Source organism: Bos javanicus, chromosome 23, assembly GCF_032452875.1.
Source record: "Bos javanicus breed banteng chromosome 23, ARS-OSU_banteng_1.0, whole genome shotgun sequence".
In the NCBI taxonomy this organism is placed as follows: domain Eukaryota; kingdom Metazoa; phylum Chordata; class Mammalia; order Artiodactyla; family Bovidae; genus Bos; species Bos javanicus.
Window position 1 is genome coordinate 15,897,014 of NC_083890.1, and position 24,792 is coordinate 15,921,805.

At 51.2% G+C, this 24,792-nt stretch overlaps 1 protein-coding gene across 1 annotated transcript in view; it reads right to left on the reverse strand.

Moving 5' to 3' along the window:
- The window catches only part of C23H6orf132 (chromosome 23 C6orf132 homolog), a 35,859-nt gene that overhangs the window by 5,847 nt on the left and 5,220 nt on the right, over window positions 1-24,792 (reverse strand). Inside the window, exons 2-3 of the mRNA XM_061398145.1 lie at window positions 18,843-18,949; window positions 2,206-2,281 (exon numbers count right to left, since the gene is read on the reverse strand). Coding sequence (XP_061254129.1) covers window positions 2,206-2,281; window positions 18,843-18,949 — 183 coding nt within the window. The remainder of the gene's footprint in view (window positions 1-2,205; window positions 2,282-18,842; window positions 18,950-24,792) is intronic.

Genomic DNA, 24,792 nt, shown 5'->3' on the forward strand with positions numbered 1-24,792 from the left:
CTGACCTCCTGAGAGAGCAGCTGGCTGGTTTCGTGAACACCAAGCGAGAAGCAGCCATGTCTCCAGTCTCCTGACCTCTCCTGGGAGGGACCCTCTGCTTTCCAGGGAGGGACCCCTGCCCCTGCCTGTCCCTGGCACAGCCTCTGGAGCCTGTGCTGAATTTTCTCCATTGGCTTCCGAGGCTCAGGCTTCACGCTTCTCTGACCTGCTCACAGTCCTATATATAATCCCTTTTCTCTTCAGTTAGCCCCTTGGAGTGCACCGGGTGTTTCTTACAGGTGCCTCAGCTGGTACAAAGCCAGAAACGCCAGGGTTCAAATCCAGGCTCTCCACTTACTAAATGTGTGACCTTGGACACACTGGTTAAACTTTCTGAGCCTCAGTTTCATTATCTGTAAAATGGGAATAACGTCAGCAATTGCCTCTTAAAGCTGTTGTGAGCATTAAGAGAATTTATGTAAAAGCATGGAAAGAGCTTATCAGGTGCTGCTGCTGCTACTGCTGAGTTGCTTCAATCGTGTCCGACTCTGTGCAACCCCATAGATGGCAGCCTGCCAGGCTCCCCGGTCCCTGGGATTCTCCAGGTAAGAACACTAGAGTGGGTTGCCATTGCCTTCTCCAGTGCATGAAAGTGGAAAGTGAAAGTGAAGTTGCTCAGTCGTGTCCGACTTTTAGCAACCCCATGGACTGCAGCCTACCAGGCTCCTCCATCCATGGGATTTTCCAGGCAAGAGTACTGGAGTGGGGTGCCATTGCCTTCTCCATATCAGGTGCTAGGTCCAGAGAATGGTAATCACTTTGATTACTACCACCTGTGCTTAACTTTTCATTCTGCATAAGACGGGGAAGCTGGGAAAGATAGGAAGTCATGGATGGAAGTAGGGGCCTGGACACCTCGGTGAGGAAGTTTGGGTGAAAGTTTGGGAGGAAGAAATCTGCGTGAGCAACTCCTGCTTTCTAAAGATCCTGAATCTACCAAGAACCCAGAGAACCTCACAGAGAACTGGAATGGACTCTGGACTGCCGGATGGATGGGGTGTGTAGAAATGAATTGACTTGGATGATTCAGGCACTAGAGAGATACTGAGTCCTCCACCCTGGCCCCAGAGGCTCAAATCCCTATCCCCTGGCCCCAGTCCCTGCCCCCTCCCTAGTGTCTGCAGACCACCAGGATGCCCTGGTTACTCCTCTCTGAGGGGCACATATCCTTTGCCTCCCCCACCTCTCAATTTCTGGCACAGAATGAAACAAACCCAGAAATGTGCAGCTCTGACGGGCTCCTCCCAGTTTCCTGACTTCAAAATAAAGACCAGACAACATCCATTGAGCACCCAAGTGTTAAGAGCTGGGACACAGCAGAAAAGACAAACCAAAAAATAGTCAAAATACTGGCCTTCTGGCAGCTTGTGTTTTAATGGGACAATTTAATAGACAGTGAATATATTAGTAAATTTCCAGCACATCGAGGTGAAGAGTGATACGGAGGGGAAACCCAGGAGGGGTGCCGAGGGTGCAGTGTGAATAGCAAGGTCCGGGAAGACCTGGCTGAGAAGGTGACATTGGAGCAAAGACGGAATGAGAGAGAGTGAGCGAGCTGTGCACACGTGCAAGGGAAGAACAGACTGGACAGCAGGAAGTGCAACGGCCCGAGGCTGGAAACGAGCCTGGATCTTGAAGGAGCAGCAAGGAGAGCGGGATGAGACGAGAAAGCCAGCAGATTAAGCCAGGTGGGGCCGGATTCTGGCTGTCCTGGCAAGAACCCTTCCGTTAGGTGACAAGGGAAGTTGCTGGTGGGTTTTGAGCAGGGATCTGACAAGAAGTGACTCACTTCCTATCCAGTACTTTGTTTGCGCCTCCAGAACTGGAATTGTCTTGCCGGAGATAAGGAGGGGCAAGGGGTTAAGTGACTTGCCCCAGGGAGTGAGGCTAATATGCGGGGGAGCTGGGATTCAAAGCCAGGGCTGCCTGACTCCAGGGTTCTTTCTATCACTCACGCTGCCCTTGTTCCTGCTCTGGCCACGTCCTAACCATCCTTCCTCCCCTGGGCCTTAGCCCTGGCTCTCCTCATCTCCCACCCACAGCAGCTAGCAGCCAAGAGGCCTGGAGACTCCAGCTTTATCACCAGCTGGGGAGGGAGGTCCAGATGCTTGGGCTTAAGGAGGAAATTAGAAAGATGGACAAGTCTCAAGCCTGGGGTCCTCTTACCTGTCGCTTGTTTGTCTGCAAAGCTGTCTGGCACACAGGGTGTGGGTACAGCCAGTCCATGGTTCTCCTGGGCATCCTGAAAGACAGCAGAACCATCAGGGGACAGGGAAAGACAGACAGTTCTTAACTTGCTGCTCCGTGAGGCTGTTATAATTGCTGGAAAATCCACAGGGATAACCTTGTAATTATACTGAAATATGGGCTCAGTTAAAAGGGTGAATTCTGTGATATAGTCAAGTCTTGTTATTTGTGGTAGTTAGGGTCTGTGAAATTGCTGCAAACAGTGAATTAGTAAAAACTGGACCCATGCCTTGAGGGAAATACAGGGTAAAGATTCTGTAAATCTTGGTCAAGTCACTTTCATCAGCTGATCAATATACAACTTTGTCTTTATGCGTGTTTCTCTTTAAAGATACCTTATTTAATGTCTGTTGTTAACTCCCTGATATTGAACTCATGGCCAGCAGCACCATAACTCACTCCTTGGAAGCTTACCTATTTTCTCTGTAAGGTACTTCGTAGCTTCCTTGCACGTAGGGATATTAGACAGCACATCGGCCCTGTGCTTCGGGGGCATTTTATTTTATTTTTTATTTTTTTCATTTTATTTAATTTTTAAAATTAAAAATGTTTTTCTAGCCATTCCACTCAACATGTGGGATCTTAGTTGCCCGACCAGGGATCTAACCCATGCCCCTCTGCATTGGAGACACAGAGTCTTAACCATTGGACTACCAGGGAAGTCCTTGAGGGCTATTTTTAAATAGCAAAATCACCAACAAAAAGCAAAGAAATATGAAAAGCACGGCACTAAACAGAAAAGGACGCTTATTTACAGTACAAGGGCTGAAACAAGGACGCAAAATGTCCTGTTCGACCTCAGCAGGTTCTCTGTGCAGCACTGGCAAACTTTTCACTGCTCCGCTCGAGCCGAAGTGTCTTGAGTACTGATTTGGGGGGTTACAAATAAATTTTAGCGAGTAGGCGAATTACAGATACCGAATCTGCAAATAATGAGAGTCAACTGTATATAAATCTCAACTGAAACTGATCAAAACAAAACAAAACTGTGCATGACTCCCCAGGGATGTCCACAAGATCAAAAGCCAACCCCCCTTGGCCTGGCCTCCCGTTGACGCTTAGTTTTCATTAGGTAGTTACAGAAAAGTAAATAAGAAAAGAGCGGTGACCTGGAGTATTGACAACACTGTGGATACCTTTCAGATCTCTAGGCTTGCAGACCATAATGCGTTTACACAGCTGTTGGTCTGTACATACAATTTTGCATTCTATTTTTTTTTTCCCTCCAAACACACATTTCCATATGTCAACAAAGTCCACACACCTGTCCTTTGGAGGAGCTGTGGGGCGTGTTATGGTAGCTTTCAAGGTCCTCAACACCCTGGCAGTATCCTTCAGGCTAGTGTTAATTTCCATTCACCTGTTACAGCAAATCCAACAATCTAACTGAACCAGCTCCCTCTCTAGGATCCTTCCAACCCACCCCTCTGGTTCACGTTCATCCCTGATACTGGGTGTTGGTCAGGCTGTGCCCCTCTTCCCACCGTCCATTTCTAACAGTAACACCCCTTGCTCTGTGCTGTAAACACATGCTCACCATCACACCACCCTGCAATGAAGAAGTTGTCCCCGTGAGCCAGAGAACGCAGAGGTTTAGAAGTCTGACGAGTTGTTTACACTCTCACGACCAGTGGTGCTAAGCCCAGGTCTGTGGAGCTCCCCCCCTGAGTATTTGCTTCACTAAAGTCCAAGTCTCTAACCCTAAAAGGATCCACAGAGCCCCTCTAGAAAGACGGTAGAGGGAATGAGAAAATTCTGGAGCCAGATTGCTTGAATTTGAATTCTAGCTCTGCCTTCCACTGGCTGTATGACTCAGCCAATGACTTAGGTTCTCTGTGCCTCAGTTTCCTTGACTATGAAACTGATTTAAAAATAAAATTTACTGGGACTTCCCTGGCAGTCCAGTGGTTAAGACTCCACACTCCCAGTGGCAGCGGGCACAGGTTTGATCCCTGGTTGGGGAACTAGGTTCTCACATGCCACACAGCATGGTCACAAAAGAAAAATAGAATTTACCTATTCTAGGGAAGTTGTGAGGATTAAGTGATGCAATACACAAAACACACTTAGCTCCTGGCATGCAGTGAAAACCCAACAAACGTTGCTGCTGCTGCTGCTAAGTCACTTCAGTCGTATCCACCTCTGTGCGACCCCATAGACGGCAGCCCACCGGGCTCCCCGTCCCTGGGATTCTCCAGGCAAGAACACTGGAGTGGGTTGCCATTTCCTTCTCCAATGCATGAAAGTGAAAAGTGAAAGTGAAGTCGCTCAGTCATATCCGACTCCTATCGACCCCATGGACTGCAGCCCACCAGGCTCCTCCGTCCATGGGATTTTCCAGGCAAGGGTACTGGAGTGGGTTGCCATTGCCTTCTCCAACAAACGTTAGCTCTTGTTATTCCTACAGAGCCATCCCTTGTCTGCACCAGGCCATACTGACCGACTGCTGTTCAGAGCAACCCGCAGCCAAGTCCCACAAGGGAGGACTCCTGTTCACGCTCTAGATATTCCCCCAGTTCCTCCTATGAGATCTGGTTGCTCCTTGGAGCCCACGGACATGTCTTATATGAATCCCCCAAACACGGAACACATAGTAAGCCAAGCTATTACTCACTGATGGGCTGATGGCGCCAACTCTCTAGACTTAATGGTTTAATATATACAAAGGGGGATTCAAGGCAGATGTTTCACAAACATCCACAAGACCTCGGGGTACCAAGGGCAGTCTCAGAATTAGTCTCTGGTTATATGAGGGCAGCAAACAACTCATTTTATTCTTAAAGAATTCTGAAGAACTGGAATGGCCTTGCTCCACCATCTACTTTTTTTCCGCCTCTGTTTGAGTCAAATGGCCACATACTTGTTCTCAACCTCTCTCAACCCTGCATTCTGAGATGCGGTACATAGTGCACGAGAGGCAGTACACAAGACTGTCTAGCTGTTCAGTCGCTAAGTCCTGTCCAACTCTTTGCAGTATACCCACGACTGATTGGCTAATAACCCTCATGGAGTACGTATACTCTGATTTTGATGAGATGGAGGCCAGGCCTTTAAAAGCCAGGGTTGAAAAATAAATAAATAAATAAAAGCCAGGGTTGAGCTCTCATTACTCTTTTGCACATAATTGGAAAGTAGAAAGACCTAGGGACTTTTCATCAAGAGTTTTCAGAGTCCAGTCGTGCTCTGGATTTTGCCTGTGCGTGTGTGATGTTGCCAGGAGTGTGAGCTTGGATGAGCCGTAGCAACTATGATGTTCATCTATCATTTATGCACCTACTGTGTGCCAGCACTATGTTATCTCAAATCCCTTAAGAGACAGGGTGCAAACCTAGGCCTCCCAAATTCCCTTTTCTACAAATCAGAGACTCATTTTCTTCATGTATAAAATGGAGGTATTTCCTGCTTTGTGGGGCCATTATGACGACCACAGGAGATAATGCTCCTAACCCAGGAATCTGTGTTCTAAATCTTCTTCCCACAAAAGTGAAAATATTGTGAGCAATCAAAGCAGGCTGCCTGGAATCCCAGAAGCACCTTCTGGGTCACCCTATAATTATGTGTGAATGAGGAACACAGACGGACTTTATGGGCTGGAGGTAATACTGTCCACCCCACCTTTGATCTTAACTCTGAAAACGCATTAGATCCCAAAGACCACAGGATGGAAGTCTGTCTCCTGAGCGGCCTTGGAACGCACACACACATACACACACAGAATCCAGAACACACCTATCACATCCCCACAGTGCTTGAGGTGCTGTGGTACTCTGTTACCCTTGGGGTAGGTCCCAAAGTCCAGCCTCACTCCTTCAGTTCAGTTCAGTCGCTCAGTCGTGTCCAACTCTTTGCAACCCCATGAATTGCGGCACGCCAGGCCTCCCTGTCCATCACCAACTCCTGGAGTTCACCCAAACCCATGTCCATTGAGTCGGTGATGCCATCCAGCCATCTCATCCTCTGTCGTCCCCTTCTCCTCTTGCCCCCAATCCCTCCCAGCATCAGGGTCTTTTCCAATGAGTCGACTCTTCACATGAGGTGGCCAAAGTATTGGAGTTTCAGCTTCAGCATCAGTCCTTCTAATGAACACCCGGGACTGATCTCCTTTAGGATGGACTGGTTGGATCTCCTCGAAGTCCAAGGAACTCTCAAGAGTCTTCTCCAACACCACAGTTCAAAAGCATCAATTCTTTGGCACTCAGCTTTCTTCACAGTCCAACTCTCACATCCGTACATGACTACTGGAAAAACGATAGCCTTGACTAGACAGACCTTTGTTGGCAAAGTAATGTCTCTATTTTTTAATATGCTATCTACATTGGTCATAACTTTCCTTCCAAGGAGTAAGCGTCTTTTAATTTCATGGCTGCAATCACCATCTGCAGTGATTTTGGAGCCCAAAAAAATAAAGTTTGATACTGTTTCCACTGTTTCCCCATCTATTTCCCATGAAGTGATGGGACCAGATGCCATGATCTTAGGAGCCCCCAATACTGAAATGAATGCAGCCCCAAGCCCCAGCTGGCCCTGCTTCTTCCCCTCCCACCTGCCTGGGCTAGCTGTCCCTTCCACCAGTGTGGACTGAGGAAGGCAAATACAAACTCATTTTAATGCAAGTGCTAGTAAAACAGACCTGGAAGGTACGTCACTCCCCTCTCAACACGGGGACCCAGGGAGCTGGCATCCAGTGCCCTGGCTTGGGTGGTGACAGAGTTCAGGTGTGAACAGGTGTGAACAGGTGAACAGGTGTGAACAGCATCCATCTCCACGGGGAGTGAACTTCCTCACCTGCCTCCCTTAGCCTCAGAGGACTGAGGTGAAGCCTCCTTTGGAAGAGGGGCTGGAGGTACATCTCAATGCAATGTGTGATCCTGCGATGGGGGAAGGGTGTGCTGTAAAAGGGTCTTAATGGACAATCAGCAATGATTGAATGTAAAAGGTATATCAGGTAATAGTATCATATCAATATTAAATTCCTGAATTTGCTGGTTGTGCAGAGAATGTCTGTGCTTACATAGCACATGCATAGTATGTACGATTTTTTTTTTTGAAGAGGAAGGTTTTGGTTTTTTACTAATTGCATTATAGTTGATTTACAATGTTATGAATAGGTAAGTAGGAATAAAGGGATCCGATGTCTCAAATTACTCTTTAACATTTGGGAAGAAACAATGTGTAAATAACAAGAGACGGAGAGCAAATTAAGCAAATGGAGCACAATGTGGTGAATCTAGGTGGCGGTGCTAGGGAGTCCTTTGTACTATTGCTGCAATTGCTCTGCACATTAGGGTTGGTTAAAAAGAGTTACTTAATACCCTTGAATGGTCCATTTAAAAACGGTTAAAATGGTAAATTGTATGTTATGTATCTTAACAATTTAAAAAGTTAAAACACAGCAAACAAAAGACCAAGGGCTTCCCAGGTGGCGCTAGTGGTAAAGAACCTGCCTGCCAATGCAAGAGACAAGACAGGAGAGTGCAGTCCCGGGTCAGGAAGATCCCCTGGAGGAGAGCGCAGCAACCACTCCAGTATTCTCGCCTGAAGAACCTCAGGGACAGAAGAACCTGATGGGCTACAGTCCATAGGGTCACAAAGAGTCGGACACGACTGAAGCGACTTGGCACACACTCCGGCAAACAAAAGAACAAGAACACCAAGAAAGAAAGTCTTGAGGGAGACTTAGAGCTTACCCATCCACTGGACAGACATCAGCATCTTACTTCTTTCTCTTGTTTCTAATATTCCCGACCTTAACCATAACCATAACAGCTGCTCAGTTCAGTTCAGTTCAGTTCGACTCTTTGCGACCCCATGAATCGCAGCACGCCAAGCCTCCCTCACCAACTCCCGGAGTTCACTCAGACTCACGTCCATCGAGTCAATGATGCCATCCAGCCATCTCATCCTCTGTCATCCCCTTCTCCTCCTGCCCCCAATCCCTCCCAGCATCAGAGTCCTTTCCAATGAGTCAACTCTTCGAATGAGGTGGCCAAAGTACTGGAGTTTCAGCTTTAGCATCATTCCTTCCAAAGAAATCCCAGGGCTGATCTCCTTCAGAATGGACTGGTTGGATCTCCTTGCAGTCCAAGGGACTCTCAAGAGTCTTCTCCAACACCACAGTTCAAAAGCATCAATTCTTTGGCGCTCAGCCTTCTTCACAGTCCAACTCTCACATCCATCTGTACCACGTGCTCTGTCTTCCATCTCTTAATTCATTTACTTTTCACAACATGAGATGCGATTGGTGTTATTACACCTCCCCTTTACAGATGAGCAAACTGAGGCAGAGAGGTTAGGTGACTTGCCTAAGAACTCACAGCTAGTTAGGTATCACTGTTCTTTCCAAGCATCTACCCGTCACCCACACCCCCAGCTTTTCACCTGGCTCTGCCAGGCACATCCTGTGTCCCTCCCTTCCTGCTACCCCGAAAGCTTGGCCCTCCTTCAGTCCTCACTGTCTGTTACCCAGACAGACAGACTACTGCTATCATCTCCCTGGCTTCTGCCTCACCCCATTTTTTAAGCCTGATGCCAGGATGTTCTTTCTAAAATGCATCTCAGGGAGTTCCCTGGTGGTCCAGTGGTTAAGACTCTGCCTCCCAATGCAGGGGACACAGATTCAGTCCCTGGTTGGGGAACTAAGATCCCACCTGATTCGGAGCAACTAAGCCCGGGGGCCACAACTGCTGAGCTCCCGTGTCCCAACTAGAGAGAAGCCCTGGAGTCACAATTAAGACCCAATGCAACGAAAAATAAATAAATATTTTTTAAAAAAGAAAGAAAGAAATAAAATGCATCCCAGAGCAGGTCCCTTCCCTGTTCAGCGTCCTTCTGTCGGTCCGGAGGATGACACCCAAACGCTTCGCATGGCGTTCTAGACTTTTCATAAGCTGTCCTGTCCACAGCTCCCGCCACATTCTCCCACCCACTCCACAAACTCTGGGCTCCAGTTAGTGGTTCTCGTGTTTTTCCACCAGTGTCCCTGGAGACCTGCCTCACTCAAGAGCAAATGGGCTCCCTGCAGCAGGGATCTTCAGTACGGCAGAGAGACCACTCCTTGGAGGGAGTATTTGGAGGTTCTGGGGGTGAATCTATAGCTTGAAAAAGCCCCTAAATGATTTGGCTCTACTTCCCTCCCCCACCGGGCAGAATCACTGCAGCTGCTTGAGATTCACTCCCACATACTCTCAGACCTCCCAAATCTTGCTTTGCTCTTTTTTTTTAATTAGAGTATAGTAGATTTAAAATGTGTTAGTTTCTGCTGTACAATAAAATCAATCAGTTATGCATATAGCTATATCCACTCTTTTTAAAATTCTATTCCCATATGGGTCATTACAGAGTATTGAGAAGAGTTCCCTGTGCTCTGCAGTAGATCCTTATTAATTATCTCCTTTAACTTTGGCTCTTATTCTTAGATGCCCTTCTTTGTCCAGCTAACTCCTACCTATCCTTTAAACCCTAGATTAAATACCCCTCCTCCACGAAGCCCTCCTTGGCAACCTTAGCCCGAGTTCATTTCTCTTCTCAGTGTGTTCCTCACCCTGTGTGTGCATTCTGATACCTGACATTTATTAGGTGCCTACTATGTGCTAGGCACTGTTCTGAGTACTTCGCATGTAGCAACCTAGTTAATCGTCGTAGTAACCCTAAGAGGTAGGTTGTTGTTTTTATTGTATAGAAGATGAAACAGAGGCACAGAGAGGCTGAGTACATCGCCCAAGGTCATAGAGCTAATAAACAGCAGCGTTGATACTGGAACTTGGAGCCTGCCCTCTTTGCCACTATTCACACTCACACTTTTCCTCCAGCATGCTGCTGCTGCTAAGTCGTGTCAGTCGTGTCCGACTCTGTGCGACCCCATAGACGGCAGCCCACCAGGCTCCCCCGTCCCTGGGATTCTCCAGGCAAGAACACTGGAGTGGGTTGCCATTTCCTTCTCCAATGCATGAAAGTGAAAAGTGAAAGTGAAGTCACTCAGTCGTGTCCGACTCTTATAGACCCCATGGACTGCAGCCTACCAGGCTCCTTTGCCCATGGGATTTTCCAGGCAAGAGTACTGGAGTGGGGTGCCATTGCCTTCTCCTCCAGCATAAACGAGGTCTGTTGCAGGTGGCCCTGGTCTCTGCTGGCCCAGCCTAGCCTGTCTGTGGGTAGGGGGATGGCTGATTCTTTTTGCCCTACCTGGCACAGACAGGGCAATTCAGTGAGAGTTGGATGAGTGAAGAAACTCCTGGATGAATGAATGAGAGGTGGCAGGAACACAGGACAGGGAAGTGTAAAGTCTGTGTTCTGGCGCCAGACCCACCACCAATTAACTGGGAACAAAGGGCCTCCTTCCCTCCCTCCTGTGAACGCTCTTTAGGATCATCTCCAGCCTGGCGTTCTGTGAGTCCCGGCCCATAAGTCCCACCTGTGCTCAGCTCACCTGTGCCATGTGGGCAGCGGCCTGAACACCGGAGGCCACCCTTCCACGACCAGGTGTTGAGACGGACCTCCGTCTTTGTCTCGGGAGAGTTCTTGGGGTGAGGGGGGCGGCGGAACAAGGGGGGGCCAGGGGAGGAGGAAGGGAGAGGAGGGGGGAGGGAGGAGTCTGTGAAGCTGCTTTTCCAGGAGTCACAGGGCGAGGCCAAGCGGGCAGGACTGGGCCTGAGGTCACCTCTGGCTCCAACGTGGGCCTGTGACTGCCGCAGTCAGCCAAGGGCTGCCCCACCCTCAGCACGCTTGCCCTGGGAAAATCACAGACCCCACGCCCCAGGGGGCTGCCTGCAGGGGCTGGCGTACCCCTCAAGCAGACTCAGGAGGGAGACGTGTCTGGCCCTTAAAGGACAGCGGCCCCACATCAAGGGACAGGGTGTGGCCACCCGGTGGGCAAGGGAAATGACCAAGAACATGCAAATGATCATCTGAGCCCCTCTGCTGGGGCAGCCTCTTGGTGCCTCCATCCTCAGCCAGGCCACCCCCACTCCGCAACAGCAGCCTTGCTCAATGCCTGGGGCAGAGTCCAGGTGGGGCATTCCCCCTGAAGCTGGGCCTCAGCCCTTCCCGAACCCACACCCGGACAACACCCAGAAGCTAAGATCCCCGTCACCTTGCCCACTCCCCAGCTCAGTCAAGCAGCCCCATCACAGCCTTGTATACTGAAAGGTCACCCGGCAATGATTAGCTGGCAGGGAGCCTAGGGACGGAAATGCCATTCTGAGAATATTTATATATATTTCCTTCCTTATACTTGTCTCTATTTTCAGTTCTGAACAATGAACTTCTGTTTCCTTCACAATTAAAAAATACACACACACACAATCCGTAGTTTTTTGTTTTTGTTTTTTTAAGTTCTTGTAATCAAGAAGAGCATGGGACTTACTTCCCTGGTGCTCCAGTGGGTCAAAATCCACTGTGCAATTCGAGGGATGTGGGTTCGATCTCTGGTTGGGGAACTAAGATCCTACATGCTGCATAGCAACTAAGCCTGTGAACCACAACTAGAGAGTCCAGGTGTTGCCACACCAGTTCCTGCGTAATGCAGTGAAGATGCTGTGTGCTGTCCCTAAGACCCAGTGCAGCCAAATAAATGAATACTTAAAAAAAGAAGAAAAGCATGGATTTTGTAGGTGGGTAGACCACACTGGAGAAGGCAATGGCACCCCACTCCAGTACTGTTGCCTGGAAAATCCCATGGACGGAGGAGCCTGGTAGGCTGCAGTCCATGGGGTCGCTAAGAGTCGGACATGACTGAGCGACTTCACTTTCACTTTCCACTTTCATGCATTGGAGAAGGAAATGGCAACCCACTCCAGTGTTCTTGCCTGGAGAATCCCATGGACGGAGAAGCCTGGTAGGCTGCAGTCCATGGGGTTGCACAGAGTCGGACACAACTGAAGCGACTTAGCAGCAGCAGCAGCAGCAGACCACTCTGGCAATCTTAATTTAACTCCATCGTCTCAAAGATAGAATCACACACTCCGTGGTCAGGAAGTGTGCCCCCTTCTTGCCTTTTGAGGTTCAGTTTTCTCATCTGTAAGATGGGGTTGATCCCACCTCTGTGGGTTTGCTGTGACATCAGAGGCCTCCCCACACCTAAAGAGATCCCGCAGAGAAGCACTCAAGGAGGGGGCATCTCTCCGGGCCCCCACCCCTCAGGTCCTAACAAGGCTCAGTGGGTGAGCAGTGGCCCGAGTCCATGGATACTCTGTTCTGGGAGGGACTCCTGGGATGTGTCTGTCTGGTTGGGCTTGAAGAGATAGATGGGTGCTTCCCCGAAGTCAGGGCCAGGTCACCGGGAATCCCCTACTGCCCTTTTGACCACAAATATTTCAGAGTTAAAGAGAAGGAGAAAAGAAAGCAGAAAAGAGGAGGGGAGGAAAGCATTCACTATTTGAGGACTGAGGTTGTCTCCCCCTTAAAGTTATAGGGAGTCAGAGCCCACCACTAGCCCCCTGATGCACCACCAAGGATCTGGGGGACAGCCTCACCCCACCGATGGCCCCAGCCCAGTCCCCTTGCCCTCCCTGGGCCGGGACACACATCCTCATACCTGGGGTTCCTCAGATCGCAGGCCAACCCCAAGGGTGGGTCACAAGGGTTGGGCCAACGGGCTACACACAGTTGACCTTGAGTGCGAGCCAGCTCAGAGCCTTAGTGACACACTATGGAATGCAAACTTCCTCACAGATTCCTCCAGGAGCCTGGCTGGGACACCTCAGGGGGCGGTGCAGAGCTCGGGGGGTGAGGGAGGTGACCCTGAGTCAGAATCAGAGCCGGGAATGGTTGGGAACACTGCGGAAGGCTGGGGAGCAGGGGGACGGGCCCCCGGAGTGAGGGCCACAAGGAAACCCCTCCCGGCACCCAGCGTCCCCAGCTGGGTGAAGCCCTGGCGGTTGTTTCCCAGCTTTGGGGGACCCAGTGAGCGTTTAAAATCAAGAGCTCCAGGACCTTCCTGGTGATCCAGTGGTCAAGACTTCACCTTCCAGTGCAGGGGGTGTGAGTTTGATCCCCGGTTGGGGAGCTAAGACCCCACATGCCTTGTCAAAACCCCAAAATAGAACAAAAGCAATACTGTAACAATTCAATAAAGACTTTTAAAAAAATGGTCCATGTTAAAAAAAATAACCTTAGGAAAAAAATTTTTTTTTAATATAAAAAGAGCTCCAGGACTTCCTTGCCCCAGCCCCTGCCCTCTGCTGAAGCTCATGCCTCCTTCCTGGGGGACGAATTCCACCAACAATACTGTCTTACTCTGGACCGACCTGCCACCCCAGGATCTCTCTCATCTGCAGAGGGCTGTGCTCTGTTGCCCTGCAGGGCAAGGAGTCCATGGGATCAAGGAGACAAGCCCTAAGAGCCCACCCCGCCCCCTTCCTGACCTTGCTCCAGACACCAAGGTCCCTAGAATCCTCCATTCAAATGGCGCTTAGGCCTCTTCTGGTGCCTCAGTGGTAAAGAACTGCAATGCAGGAGATCCAGTTTCAATCCCTGGGTTGGGAAGATCCCCTGCAGAAGAAAATGGCAACCCACTGCAGTATTCTTGCCTAGAGAATCCCCACGGACAGAGGAGCCCAGCAGGCTGCAGTCCACGGGGTCAGAAGGAGTTGGACACAACTGAAGCAAGTAACACTTTGACACTTCAGGTCACTTCTAGAGCTGCTTTCCCAATCAGTCCTTCTGAAGGCAGCCTGAGTGGGGGGCACACATCCCTGAACCCACAGGGTGGCCAAGAGTGTGTGCTAAATCACTTCAGTCGTGTCCAACTCTACAACCCTATGGACTATAGCCTGCCAGGCTCTTTTGTCCATAGGATTTTCCAGGCGAGAATACTGGAGTGGGTTGCTATTTCTTCCTGCAGGGATCTTCCCGACCCAGGGATATAGAACCCGTGTCTCTTACGTCTCCTGCGTTGGCAGGCGAGTTCTTTACCACTAGCACCACCTGGGAAGTCCCATAGGTGGCCAAGGGGCGGTCATATGTGGTGAGGATGAGGGTGTATGCTGGGCTTTGGGGGTTCAGGCTGAGGCCCTCCCTGTGGAAGAAGAGCCAGGTGGGCAGAGGCAGGGTGGCTTCGGCGGGGAAAGGGTGCTCCATCTGTTCACTGGCTGCAGGCTTCCGACACCCACTCCCACAGGAACACCCGGAGCTCCCCTACCCGAGAGCCCTGCCAGCTAACGTCAGCCAAGAGAATCACTCAAAAGCCAATCATGACCGACCGCCCTCCCCAGCTCACCCAAAGGAGCGCCAACCCCAAAGGGAGCCTGGGCCTTGGCTTCCAAGACAGCTCCCGGGGCTGGGGATGGAGAGGAAGGGTGGAAAGGAGAAATCCAGCTGACTCGGGCTGCATCTCTGCTGAGTAGAGGGTGGGCCTCCAAACAGTCAGGCTTCCTGCCCGGAGCCCAGCCTGACATCTCCCCAGGCCCTGCCAGCCCTGCCTGACTCAGAGGGTGGGGTGACCCAGGGAGCTCTCACCGCCCGAGGCACCCTGGGGGACCTGTCCAGCCAGTTTCCCCATATTTGCCTCATTGGCATTTCTTTTTCAATTCCTCATATGCACTGCCCTGGAGATGGTCAGGTTCAGACTGGGGTAGGGCCAGAGGCAGCCCCAGAGACAAGTTTGCCCTTCCCACCACCAGCCGTCCTACCGTCTCAGCTCTGAGAAGCTAGGGACAGACTCTGGCTTGAATTCTGGGCCGAGCTTCCCCTTGGAGGGAGAAGGAAGTGGGGAGAAAGGCCCCTTCCCAGACTTAGCCCAGGCCCATCCATGGTGGTGTAGATGGGAATTGGGAGAAGACCTGGGCTTGGGGTCTGTCTCTGCCTAGGAGCTGAGGGAGTTGCATGCATCCCCCCTCCCTGGGCTTCAGTTTTCTTATTCCAGTGCTCACCAAGGTCCGTGCGCACCCCCCACCCCCAGTTTTGATGTTTGCCATGCTAATCCAGCTCCTTGGAGTTCTCAGAGCAGGAAGTTGGGGCAGGGTGGGGTCGGGGAAGCCCTGGTGGCTAGAGGGCCTCCTTTTCAGAGGGCCTGGCATCGTTGGGGGCCTCCAGAGAGCTGACCCCACTTCCTGCTCCTCTGTTAGTGAGTTATTTGAACACAGAAAGTCACAGCTGAGGAGACCTTAGCAGACCATCCCATGTAACCCTGCTGATGGGTGAGGAGCCAGAGGCCCCGGGAGAGGAAGGGCCTCATGGCCCAGAGGCAGAGCTGGGACTGGTCACCCAAGGATCAATCCAGAGCCCATCCTAGTCACCAAGAGATCCCAGGGTCCTTCTTGTAACTGGCCTTTGGCGGCCAGCTGCTTGGGAAAGTATGGAGTAGGCCAGAATATTTCTCCATCCTTTGAACTTTCACCTCAATAGGCAAGGAAGGTCTAGGAAGGAAGCAGAAGCGCCAGCCACGCCTGTCCCCTCCTCATCTTGCCCTCCCCTCTCACACCATCCCACGGGGGACTCATGAGGGGTCATGGGAGCAACTGTGTGCTCAGAAGACAGTGCCTGGCTGGCACTCAAGGAAGAGCATGGGCCTGTCATGGGCACTGCAGCCTGGCACCTCCCCTGCCCCAGGGTCGGGTCTGGGAGGTGCCCCCTGAGTGTGGGAAGGCAGGACAGGGAGGGGCGAGGCCCAGCTGTGAGGCGGTGTCACAGCCCAGCTCCCCAGCCAACCTGGCTTGGGGGTGGGGCTGGGGGCAGGGTGTGCACGTCTGCATGTGAACCTGCAGTTCTGTCCTCCTGCCTCTCATTCTCCCGGCCTTCTGTCCCAGCAAGGGGAAAGCAGAGGCCCCAGTCCAGAGCCTAAGGCAGAGGAGATGGGTTCCCCATAACCCAGATGCTGGAGCTGCTTTGTATCTTAGGACCTGAGTCAGGAGCAAAACAAGTCCCCAGGACACAAGCGGTCAGGCTCAGGGCTCCTAATCTCGAGGTGCATCATAGGTGGGCTTCTGGGGCCTGAGATCCCTGTGTTGGAATTGTAAGCAAGATCGTGCGGATGTGGCCCACAGCCTCAGCATGGTCTCAGAGGGATGTGTGATCCCCAAAAGGCCAGGCAGGAGTGCAGAGAGGCAGACACAGGAGATGCAGGTGGTTCTGCAGGTTGATGTTGGGAGGGAAGAAGGAAAAGCTTCTAGGTCATGGGTGGAAGGGCAGGTAGGATGGCCCAATAGAACTTGGACCCGGGAGCCTGGCTACAAACCCCAGCTCTGCCACTTATGAGCTGCCTGTCCTTGACCAAGTTACTTCCCCATCCTGAGCTTCAGCTTCTCTATCAGTTCAGTGAACACATGCTAGGCACTTGGGATGGTGCCTGACACACAGGAAGGGCCCCCCACGAGTCAGTCACGATCTCATGGCCCTGCTGTTGGCTAGGACCACGCCAGCTGCACAGTTGGCACTGAAGGCGTGGAATGACCTTCCCTTTCTGGGTTCAGTTCCTGCCAGCGTCTAGGGAGGCTGGTGTGGACCCCACGAGGTCCCTTTCAGTTGTGGATTCATGGTGTGTTCATTCCCTCGTCCTCACCAGTGAGGGGCTGTGAGTCTGCTGGGGAGAAGCCCCCATCTCCTGGGACTGGGTCTGAGGCTTGCCCTGAAGGACTGTTCCCAAGCCAGTACCAGCCAGCAGCCCCTAACCCTGTGCAGTCAGGCCCTGGTGGGCCCAGATCAGAACCAAACCAGAGGACCCAAACCAGAAGGGAGGAGGGCAGAAAGGTATGGACCTGTGCTGTTAATCAAGTGGTCCAAAGTGCGTGGGTGGGTAGAGGCAGGGATACAGGATGCTGACCAATCAGAACAAACTCAGTTATGCCTCATTAACGCTTTACTTGCTGGTGCAGACCTGAGAGAGGAGCTAAGAGACCAACAGCCACTCAAAGGGCAACAGCCATTTATTTCAATATTTTATCAACCACAGTGGGCACGGGTGTGTCAGCCCTGGGTGCCCACTGCTGTAATTCTGAGTATGCGGTAGATGAAGAGAGAGAATCAAATTCACCTCTAGTGACAGACAGTCTCAAAACTGTTTCATCTGCATATATGGGTGCGGTAACCCTGGAAACAGTTTTATGCATCTCTGGAAACAGTGAGGAGTGGACTCATCTGCTTTATACCTTTTCACTGGTGGTGTTGTACTTTCTGTATTTGTCTGCGATGTCCATGAATTGCTTTTGTAAGCGGAAAATAAATTAAAGCCGTATGCCCAGCGGTCTGTATGCTCAGCCCTCCACATACAGGCCTTGGGGACACAGCAAGGAGAATGTAAGATTCAGTCTCTCCCATCTAGAATCTCAGGTCTGTGGCGAGGCTGAACAACCAGAAAAAAATTGACGATGGTGCGAGGGAGGTGGTTGTGCCAGGCAGTGCTGGGCAGAATTTGTGGGTGGGGGGACCAAGGTGTTGGGTGCTGTGAGGTCTAACGGGCCCCTGAAAACTCAGATCACGATTTGGTGCCTTTTGAGCTGAGGCAGAACAGAGCCTCATGGAAGCATGAGATGCTGTGACCCCCATGTCACTGTCCCAACCGGGACCCAGGTCTCACAGATGGTAATGAACCTAGAATTTATGAGGCTGGCTGTTTAGGTCTAAATCTGGGCTGTTGTATATGGTAGCCACTGACCACAAGTGGCTACTGAGCCCTTGAAATGTCACTGCTCAGAAGCAGGATGTGTGCTCGAAGTGCGACACGCTAGACTTTGATGACTTAGTGTGAAAGAATGTAAAACATCTCAGTCGTACCTTCTACGCTGATTAAATGTTGAAATGATCATCTCTGGACTAATTTTACCTATTTCTTATTCATGTTGCTACTAGAAATAATAGTTATACCTGACGCTTGCATTGTATTTCTATTGGACAGCACAGGCCTAGGCTGTCTTGGAAAAGCCAGAGCTCTCGTCACAGTAAATAGAACCAGTCACGGGGAGGTTGTTTTGAGTCTCTTTCCCTTGTCAGAGAACAAAAGCCCAATCACAGGCTCCAGAAGGGAGTGTTTGGTTTCTGGCAGTTTCAGACCCACAAATAAAGCAGTCCACATGCTCTTCTCCCAAGGGTCACTGCTATTTGACCTTTGAGACAGTTCCGGTGTCACCTCTTCCAAGAAGCCTTCCTTGACCAATCCCTGTGGCTAGGTAGGCTGCTCCTGCTCTGGTCTATGTATTAACAGTCTCTTTACTGATTCATCCCCTATACTGGGCAGAGGGTTCCTTGAGCAATCCTGGGTCAATCATCTCTGAATCCCAGCATCCTATGCGAGGCCTGGCATGGAGCAGGCAGCCCCCGGTGAGTGTAAAATAGGAATCCCATTGAGCTGGAGGTACCCACTGCTGCGTTGCTTCTGCACCCAAGTTCCCCATAACCCCTCCTTAGGTTTCGACTCAAAGGAGCTGACATCCCTAATCTCAGCCTTCCTGTCGTGAGCCATGCCTCCTCCCAGTAGCCACCCTCAGTTGGCATCAGGAAGGAAGAGGATGGACAGAGGGTGAGGCTGATGACCACTTGGACCAGGGCAGGTGGGGCCGCCTTCTCTGTGGCAGCCCAGGTGGCCCGCCCAGAGCAGACCCTCCGACCTCAGGGCAGAACGTACTCACCAGCGGAAGAAAGGTGAGCAGGGGCCGGACTCTTGGCCGAGCTTTCAGCGTGGCGGTTCCCGACTCACTCACAGTGTCAAACCGGTTGTCTCCATAATAGATCCCATCTAGAGGAGACAAGACGGGGGAAACCATGACTGGGGATCAAGGGCATGGGGGCCGGCTGAGTTTAGTCTGCCCTGCAGTTCCCAGTAAGGACAACCAACCCCTTGGTGGCCCCTGCTTGGCCCTGCCAGGCGCCTCTTCATGACAAGATCCTACAGGTGGACGTGCGCTGATGGGGCCATGGGAATCAGCACTGCGAGGGACTCCAGGGGTGATTTCTCGGGGTCTCCTGGGGCTTTCGGCCCCCAGCTGCCATCTGTCTCCTGATCCACCCACTGCGGGATCTGAGCCTTCACTCCCACAAGACCCTCCTTTGGGGGCGCTGAGAGCTTGGCCAAGGCCCCAGCTAATGCTTATATCTGAGAGAGGGAAGAAAACAAGCTGTTTTCTCTCAAGTGTTTGAATTTCTAATCTGAAACTAGTAGAGCAGATGAGGCCACCCAGTAGCTCAGCACCCACCTTCTGGACTCTGCTAACCTGAGATCTCTTTTATTTGTTTGTTTATTTATTTGGCTGTGCCGGGTCTTAGTTGCAGCATACAAACTCTTAGTTACAGCATGTGGGATCTAGTTCCCTGACCAGGAATTGAACCCAGGCCCCCTGCATTGGGAGTGCAGTCTTAGCCACTGGACTACCAGGGAAGTCCTTAACCCAAGATTTCTTTAGCCCCCAAACCATGAATGATTGGGGGTCATGGCTCCATTTGAGGTGTCCTTGAGGGCAGAGCAGAAAGTATAGGACAGTAGGGTTCACCTGATTTAATACAGATCCCAGCTCTGCCATGGACTTGCCATGTCATATAACCAGTCTGGATCTCAGTTTTCTCATCTGTACAATGGGAGCAATGATGGGGCCAGCAAATGTGGTTCTGTCCCCTGTAGAAAGATGATACAGAACATTTCTCTTCCTCTAGTTGCTAGCCCTGTGCTCTGGGTTGTTTCTACAGGAGTGGGAGGGAGTGAGACGCTAGTCACATTTTCTCAACCAATCGCCCTCATGACTCTTAGCACACATGGATGGGAATTTCCCATCCTGCCCCAGATTCACACTGTCACCTCCAAGAGGCAGGAGTCACTGCAGACCTCCTATTACATGGGCCATGAGCAAGGAGGACTTTCTCCATTTATGGGACATGGGGGACTTCCTCTTTAGCCAGGGAGGACAGAGGAGAAAAGTCAAAATTCCATGAACTAGTATCCTACTAACTGAAACATTGGATGAATGGTGATTACTTTTCCTCTTGTATGTGACTTTAGGAGGAAATTACGAGTTTACAGATCTGACATAGAGGGCCTTGAATATGACATGGAGGCTCCAGGGGGCATCTTAGAAATGGGACCCAGAAACCTTTGTGTGTTGCCCTACCAGGCAGAGAGCTGGCTGGCACATTCCAGATTCTCCACCTTTCTGAGAGACCAACATGGCAAGCTTTCCCCTCGTCCCTGGAAATTCCAGTTCCCAGCACTGCCCTGTCCCATACACTCCGGGCAAACCCGACTTCCCAGTGTGGCTGCCAGGCTCCACGCCTGGGCCTGGAGACCAAGATGCCAGGGGGTGGGTGGGGAGGGAGAAGGAGGTTGTAAGAGTGTAGATTTGGCCCAATCAGAAACAAGAATAGTAGAGATAACCACACCTCCAACCACTAACACTAAAGCCCACCCAGTTCTCACTGGCTCTAATGTCTCACCAGCGTGTTGACACCAGGGTTTCCGAGGACATTTTCTAGACAGGGCTTTGAAACCAAGGACCTAGATCTGACCTGGCAGCCAGGTCCATGGCTGCCTGGCCCCTTATTAGGACATGGGGTAGGGTGGGGACTAACCCAGGCATGCTCCCCTCCCTCTCACTATTTCATTTAAATCTGTACCAGTGTTGGGGTCAAGGGAGCATCCTCTCTGCAGTTGAGTTACCACAATATTAATAGTTACTATTATTGTGTACCAAGGAGTTTTAGAGGTTCCCTGGTAGCTTAGCTGGTAAAGAATCCACCAGTGATGCAGTAGACCCTGGTTCAATTCCTGGGTAGGGAAGATCCCCTGGAGAAGGGATAGGCTAGCCACTCCAGTATTTTTGGGCTTCCTTGGTGACTCAAACAGTGAAGAATCCACTTGCAATGAGGGAGACCTGGGTTCAATCCCTGGGTTGGGAAGATCCCCTGGAGGACGGCATGTCAACCCACTCTAATATTCTTGCCTGGAGAATCCCCATAGACAGAGGAGCTTGGTGGGCTACAGTCCATGGAGTTGCAAAGAGTCAGACATGACTGAGCTGACTAAGCACAGGAGTTTTAGAAGCAAGCAACCTGGCAAGCTGATCACTATAATAGCAGTAATAATATAATACCAGGTAGAATTTATTGGACACTTGTAATGGGTCAGGCACGCTTCTAAGCATCTTTCATGCATGCTCAGTCACTCAGTTGTGTCTGACTGTTTTCAACATCATGGACTCCTCTGTCCAAAAATGCTGGAGTGGGTTGCCATTTCCTCCTCCAGGGGATCTCAATACAGGAATCAAACCTGCATCTCTTATGTCTCCAGCATTAGCAGCAGGATTCTTTACCTCTGAGCAACCTGGGAAGCCCACAGATTCCATGACTCAGCCCATCTTCTGAGGCACTGTTGTCTTGGTTGGTTTGTGGTTATTTTGAACTGGGGAACCCTTTCTAAGAATATGATTGTTCTCTAGAATACCTGTGGAAAGGGAGCAGCTCTGGTAGAGACAGGCGTGGAAGGCCCAGGTGGCTCCCTTCCACGGGAGCACCTCTTGGAAATTCAAGTTGCTTTCCCAGTTCTAAGAGGTGTGGCTGGGATTCAGGGAAGGAAATATGATGAGGGAAGCAGAGGCAAAGTGGTGTGATGTGTGAAAAACTCAGCTGGCCGTTGCCAGCTCTGAAGATGGAAGGGGCCGTGAGCCAGGGAGTGCAGGCAGAAGGTGGAAAAGGAGAGAAAACATTCTCCGCTAGAACCTCCAGAAAAGAACAAAGTGTTGCTGACATTTTAATTTTAGTCCAGTGAGATCAGACTTCTGATCTACAGAACTATGAGATATTAAATGTATGTTATTTCAAGGGGGAAAAAAGAAAAGAAAAAGAGGTGTGACTAGAACCTGATACACTTTCCTGGGCCCCTCACACCCGGGCACAGTTCCCAGCTGGTCAAGTCACACCAGCAAGTGGGGTAAGTGTGACCGCTGCCATAAGCTGGGATGCCCGAGAGTTCAAGGTCAGGGCTGGGGCTTTCTGAGCCTCAAGGTCAAGGTCCAAAATAAAGAGAAAGACAATAGAATCAAACTTTGGGGATTTTCCTGCAGAAGTAAATGAACTCTGCTGGGATCAGTCTCAGGGACACTAGAATAACTTTCTGGGAAGCGCCCTCCTCAATAGAGGAGATAAAGGAGGGCCTCTTGAGGGAGATGAAGTCAGGAGATAAAGCTGCTGACAGAGAGGAGGCTGGACAACTCTACCCTATGGGGCAGAGCCACCAGAAGGCGGGTGGCCCTTTGCTCCCTTGTCAGGGAGAATTCTAGAGTCTGGACCCTTGGGGCTGCCCTCTGTGCCAATGGGGAGACTGAGGCCCAGAATGGCTGGTGAGGGGTGCTGGCCCAAAGTCTCAGAGCAGCAGTGGTGCCAGGGCCCAAACGGGGTACCCCCTTGCAGTGCTGGGCTCCAGGCTCAAATAAGGGGGTGCCCTACACATGGCACGTGGCTTACTGCCTCTCCCCAAATATGCTGACCTAGTTTTCTCGGTTTGGAGCGGGGTGTGTGTGTGTATGTGTGTGTGTGTGTGTGTTATGTGGAGGGGGGAACCGCTAGCTCTGGGGGAGCTGAGGACAGGGTACCCATGGCTGCCTCACTCCCAGCCCTTCCTTTCTGCTTCTCCCCAAAAGGAGGAACCTCTCACTGGGCCTTCTTTCCTCACAGAGCTCAGGGTTGAAAGCCTGACAAAATGCTCTTCCTCCCCAGCCCCAAAGCTGCCCATGGGTCTCCATGGAGGCTGAAGTCCAGGACAGTTATTTAGCTCCTTCCTCAAATCCTAGATAGGTCCAAACTAGAGAGGAAGTGAATGATAAAAATGTAACTGTCTGGGACTTGCCCGGTGGCCCAGTGGCCAAGACTCCAGGCACCCAATGCAGGGGGCCCGGTTTCGATCCCTGGGTGGAAACTCGATCCCATATGCCGCAACTGAGAGTGTGCTGCGACTAAGCCCTGGCACAGCCAAACAAAATAATTTTTTTGTAACTGTGTGATACGTAATTTTTTTATGTAACTGTGTGATACCTAATATACAGTATTATGAGCTAGGACCATTCTAAGCTCTCTTTACATCCCTCTTCACACACCTGTGTGGGAGGCACTTTTACTATCCTCAATTGCCAGATGAGGAAACTGAGGCTCAGAGAGGTTAAGTCCCCGGCCCAGGGTCCCACAGCTGGTGAGAAAAAGAGGCCAGGATTCAAGTCCAGGCAACCGGACTCTAGAATCCAATTCCCTCTGGCTATAGCCAGCACAGCAGGGATTCGACATCCCTTTGCTCCTCTCCAGGGAGCTTGAAGAGTTGGTGAGGTCTGGAGGAGACAAATGCATCCGGGAATCAGATCTGAGGTCATGCCCCAGCTCCTCCGGGTAGCACTTGAGGACTCTGAGCACTTGCTCAGGCTGGGTTTCCCCTCCGCCAAATGGGGATCTTTTAGGGAGAAGCCTCCCAAAATCAAGGGAGAGAAAAAAGGTGGCAGAGCTGAGAGGAAGGCTGGGGTGATAGTGCGGGGTCCCAATTTGCCAGGAGCCCCCACATGAACCCACGAGCACTGGCCACGGGTCTCATCAAATTCCAGGTGCTTGGGGCTTCTCTGGTGGCTCAGTGGTAAAGAATCTGCCTGCAGATGCCGGGGACAGAGGTTCGATCCCTGATCCGGGAAGATCCCACATGTCGTGGAGCAACTAAGCCTGTGCTCTAGAGCCGGGCAGCCGGAACTACTGAGCCCTCATACTGCAACTACCGAACCTGCGTGGCCTGGAGTCTGTGCTCCAGAGCAAGAGAAGCCACCCGCAATGAGAAACCCATGCACTGCAACTAGAGGAAAGTCAGCAACGAAGACCCAGCACAGCCAAAAATAAATAAATAAATATTATGTTTTTTAATAAAAAATTCCAGGTGCTTAAAAAGGGTGGGGTTTCCAGCTGGGAGAGTTTGTTACCTTGACCAGAGTAACCCAGAACCCCAAAACAGGCCCCAACCTCCACCTCACCGAGGTAGGGCATGGGATCCTTGTCACTTGGCTGGAGCCCCAGACTTTCAGGGACGAAGCTAGGGGGCCCCATGTGAATGTAACCCACAAACGGCTGATGAGGCCCTTCCTTGCTAATTAACAGGGCCACATGACAGGAACCTGAAAAGGCTGGTGTGTCCCAGCAAGTCTCAGCAGGTCTGACCCAGGGTGCCAGAGAGAAGCCTTTGTCCAAGGGCAGAGGGGACGCGGAAGGTGGAGTTGGGCTGGGCTGGGAGAGCCACAGAATAGGGGAGGGGAGACCACGGTGGGGAGGAGCCTCAGGGTTGGGGACTGGGGGAGGAGGAGCATAACAAACAGGCACCCCCTACAACCCCGCCTGCTTCCAGGCTAGGACACGCTCCCCAGAGTACAGCAGCCTACAGCCCTGGTGAACTTCACCTAAGAACGAGTCTGAAGTGCATCAGAATCTGATCTTAACAAGGTCCCGGGTGACTGGATGCACTAATTTTTGAGCTGCCTGGAGTCAGACTGACAGCCTCTGAGTGTTTCCTCAATTGAGAAAACAGTTTTTAGCATGGTGTTTGTTTCAGTAGATAAGCGCTTGCTAATGCAGGAG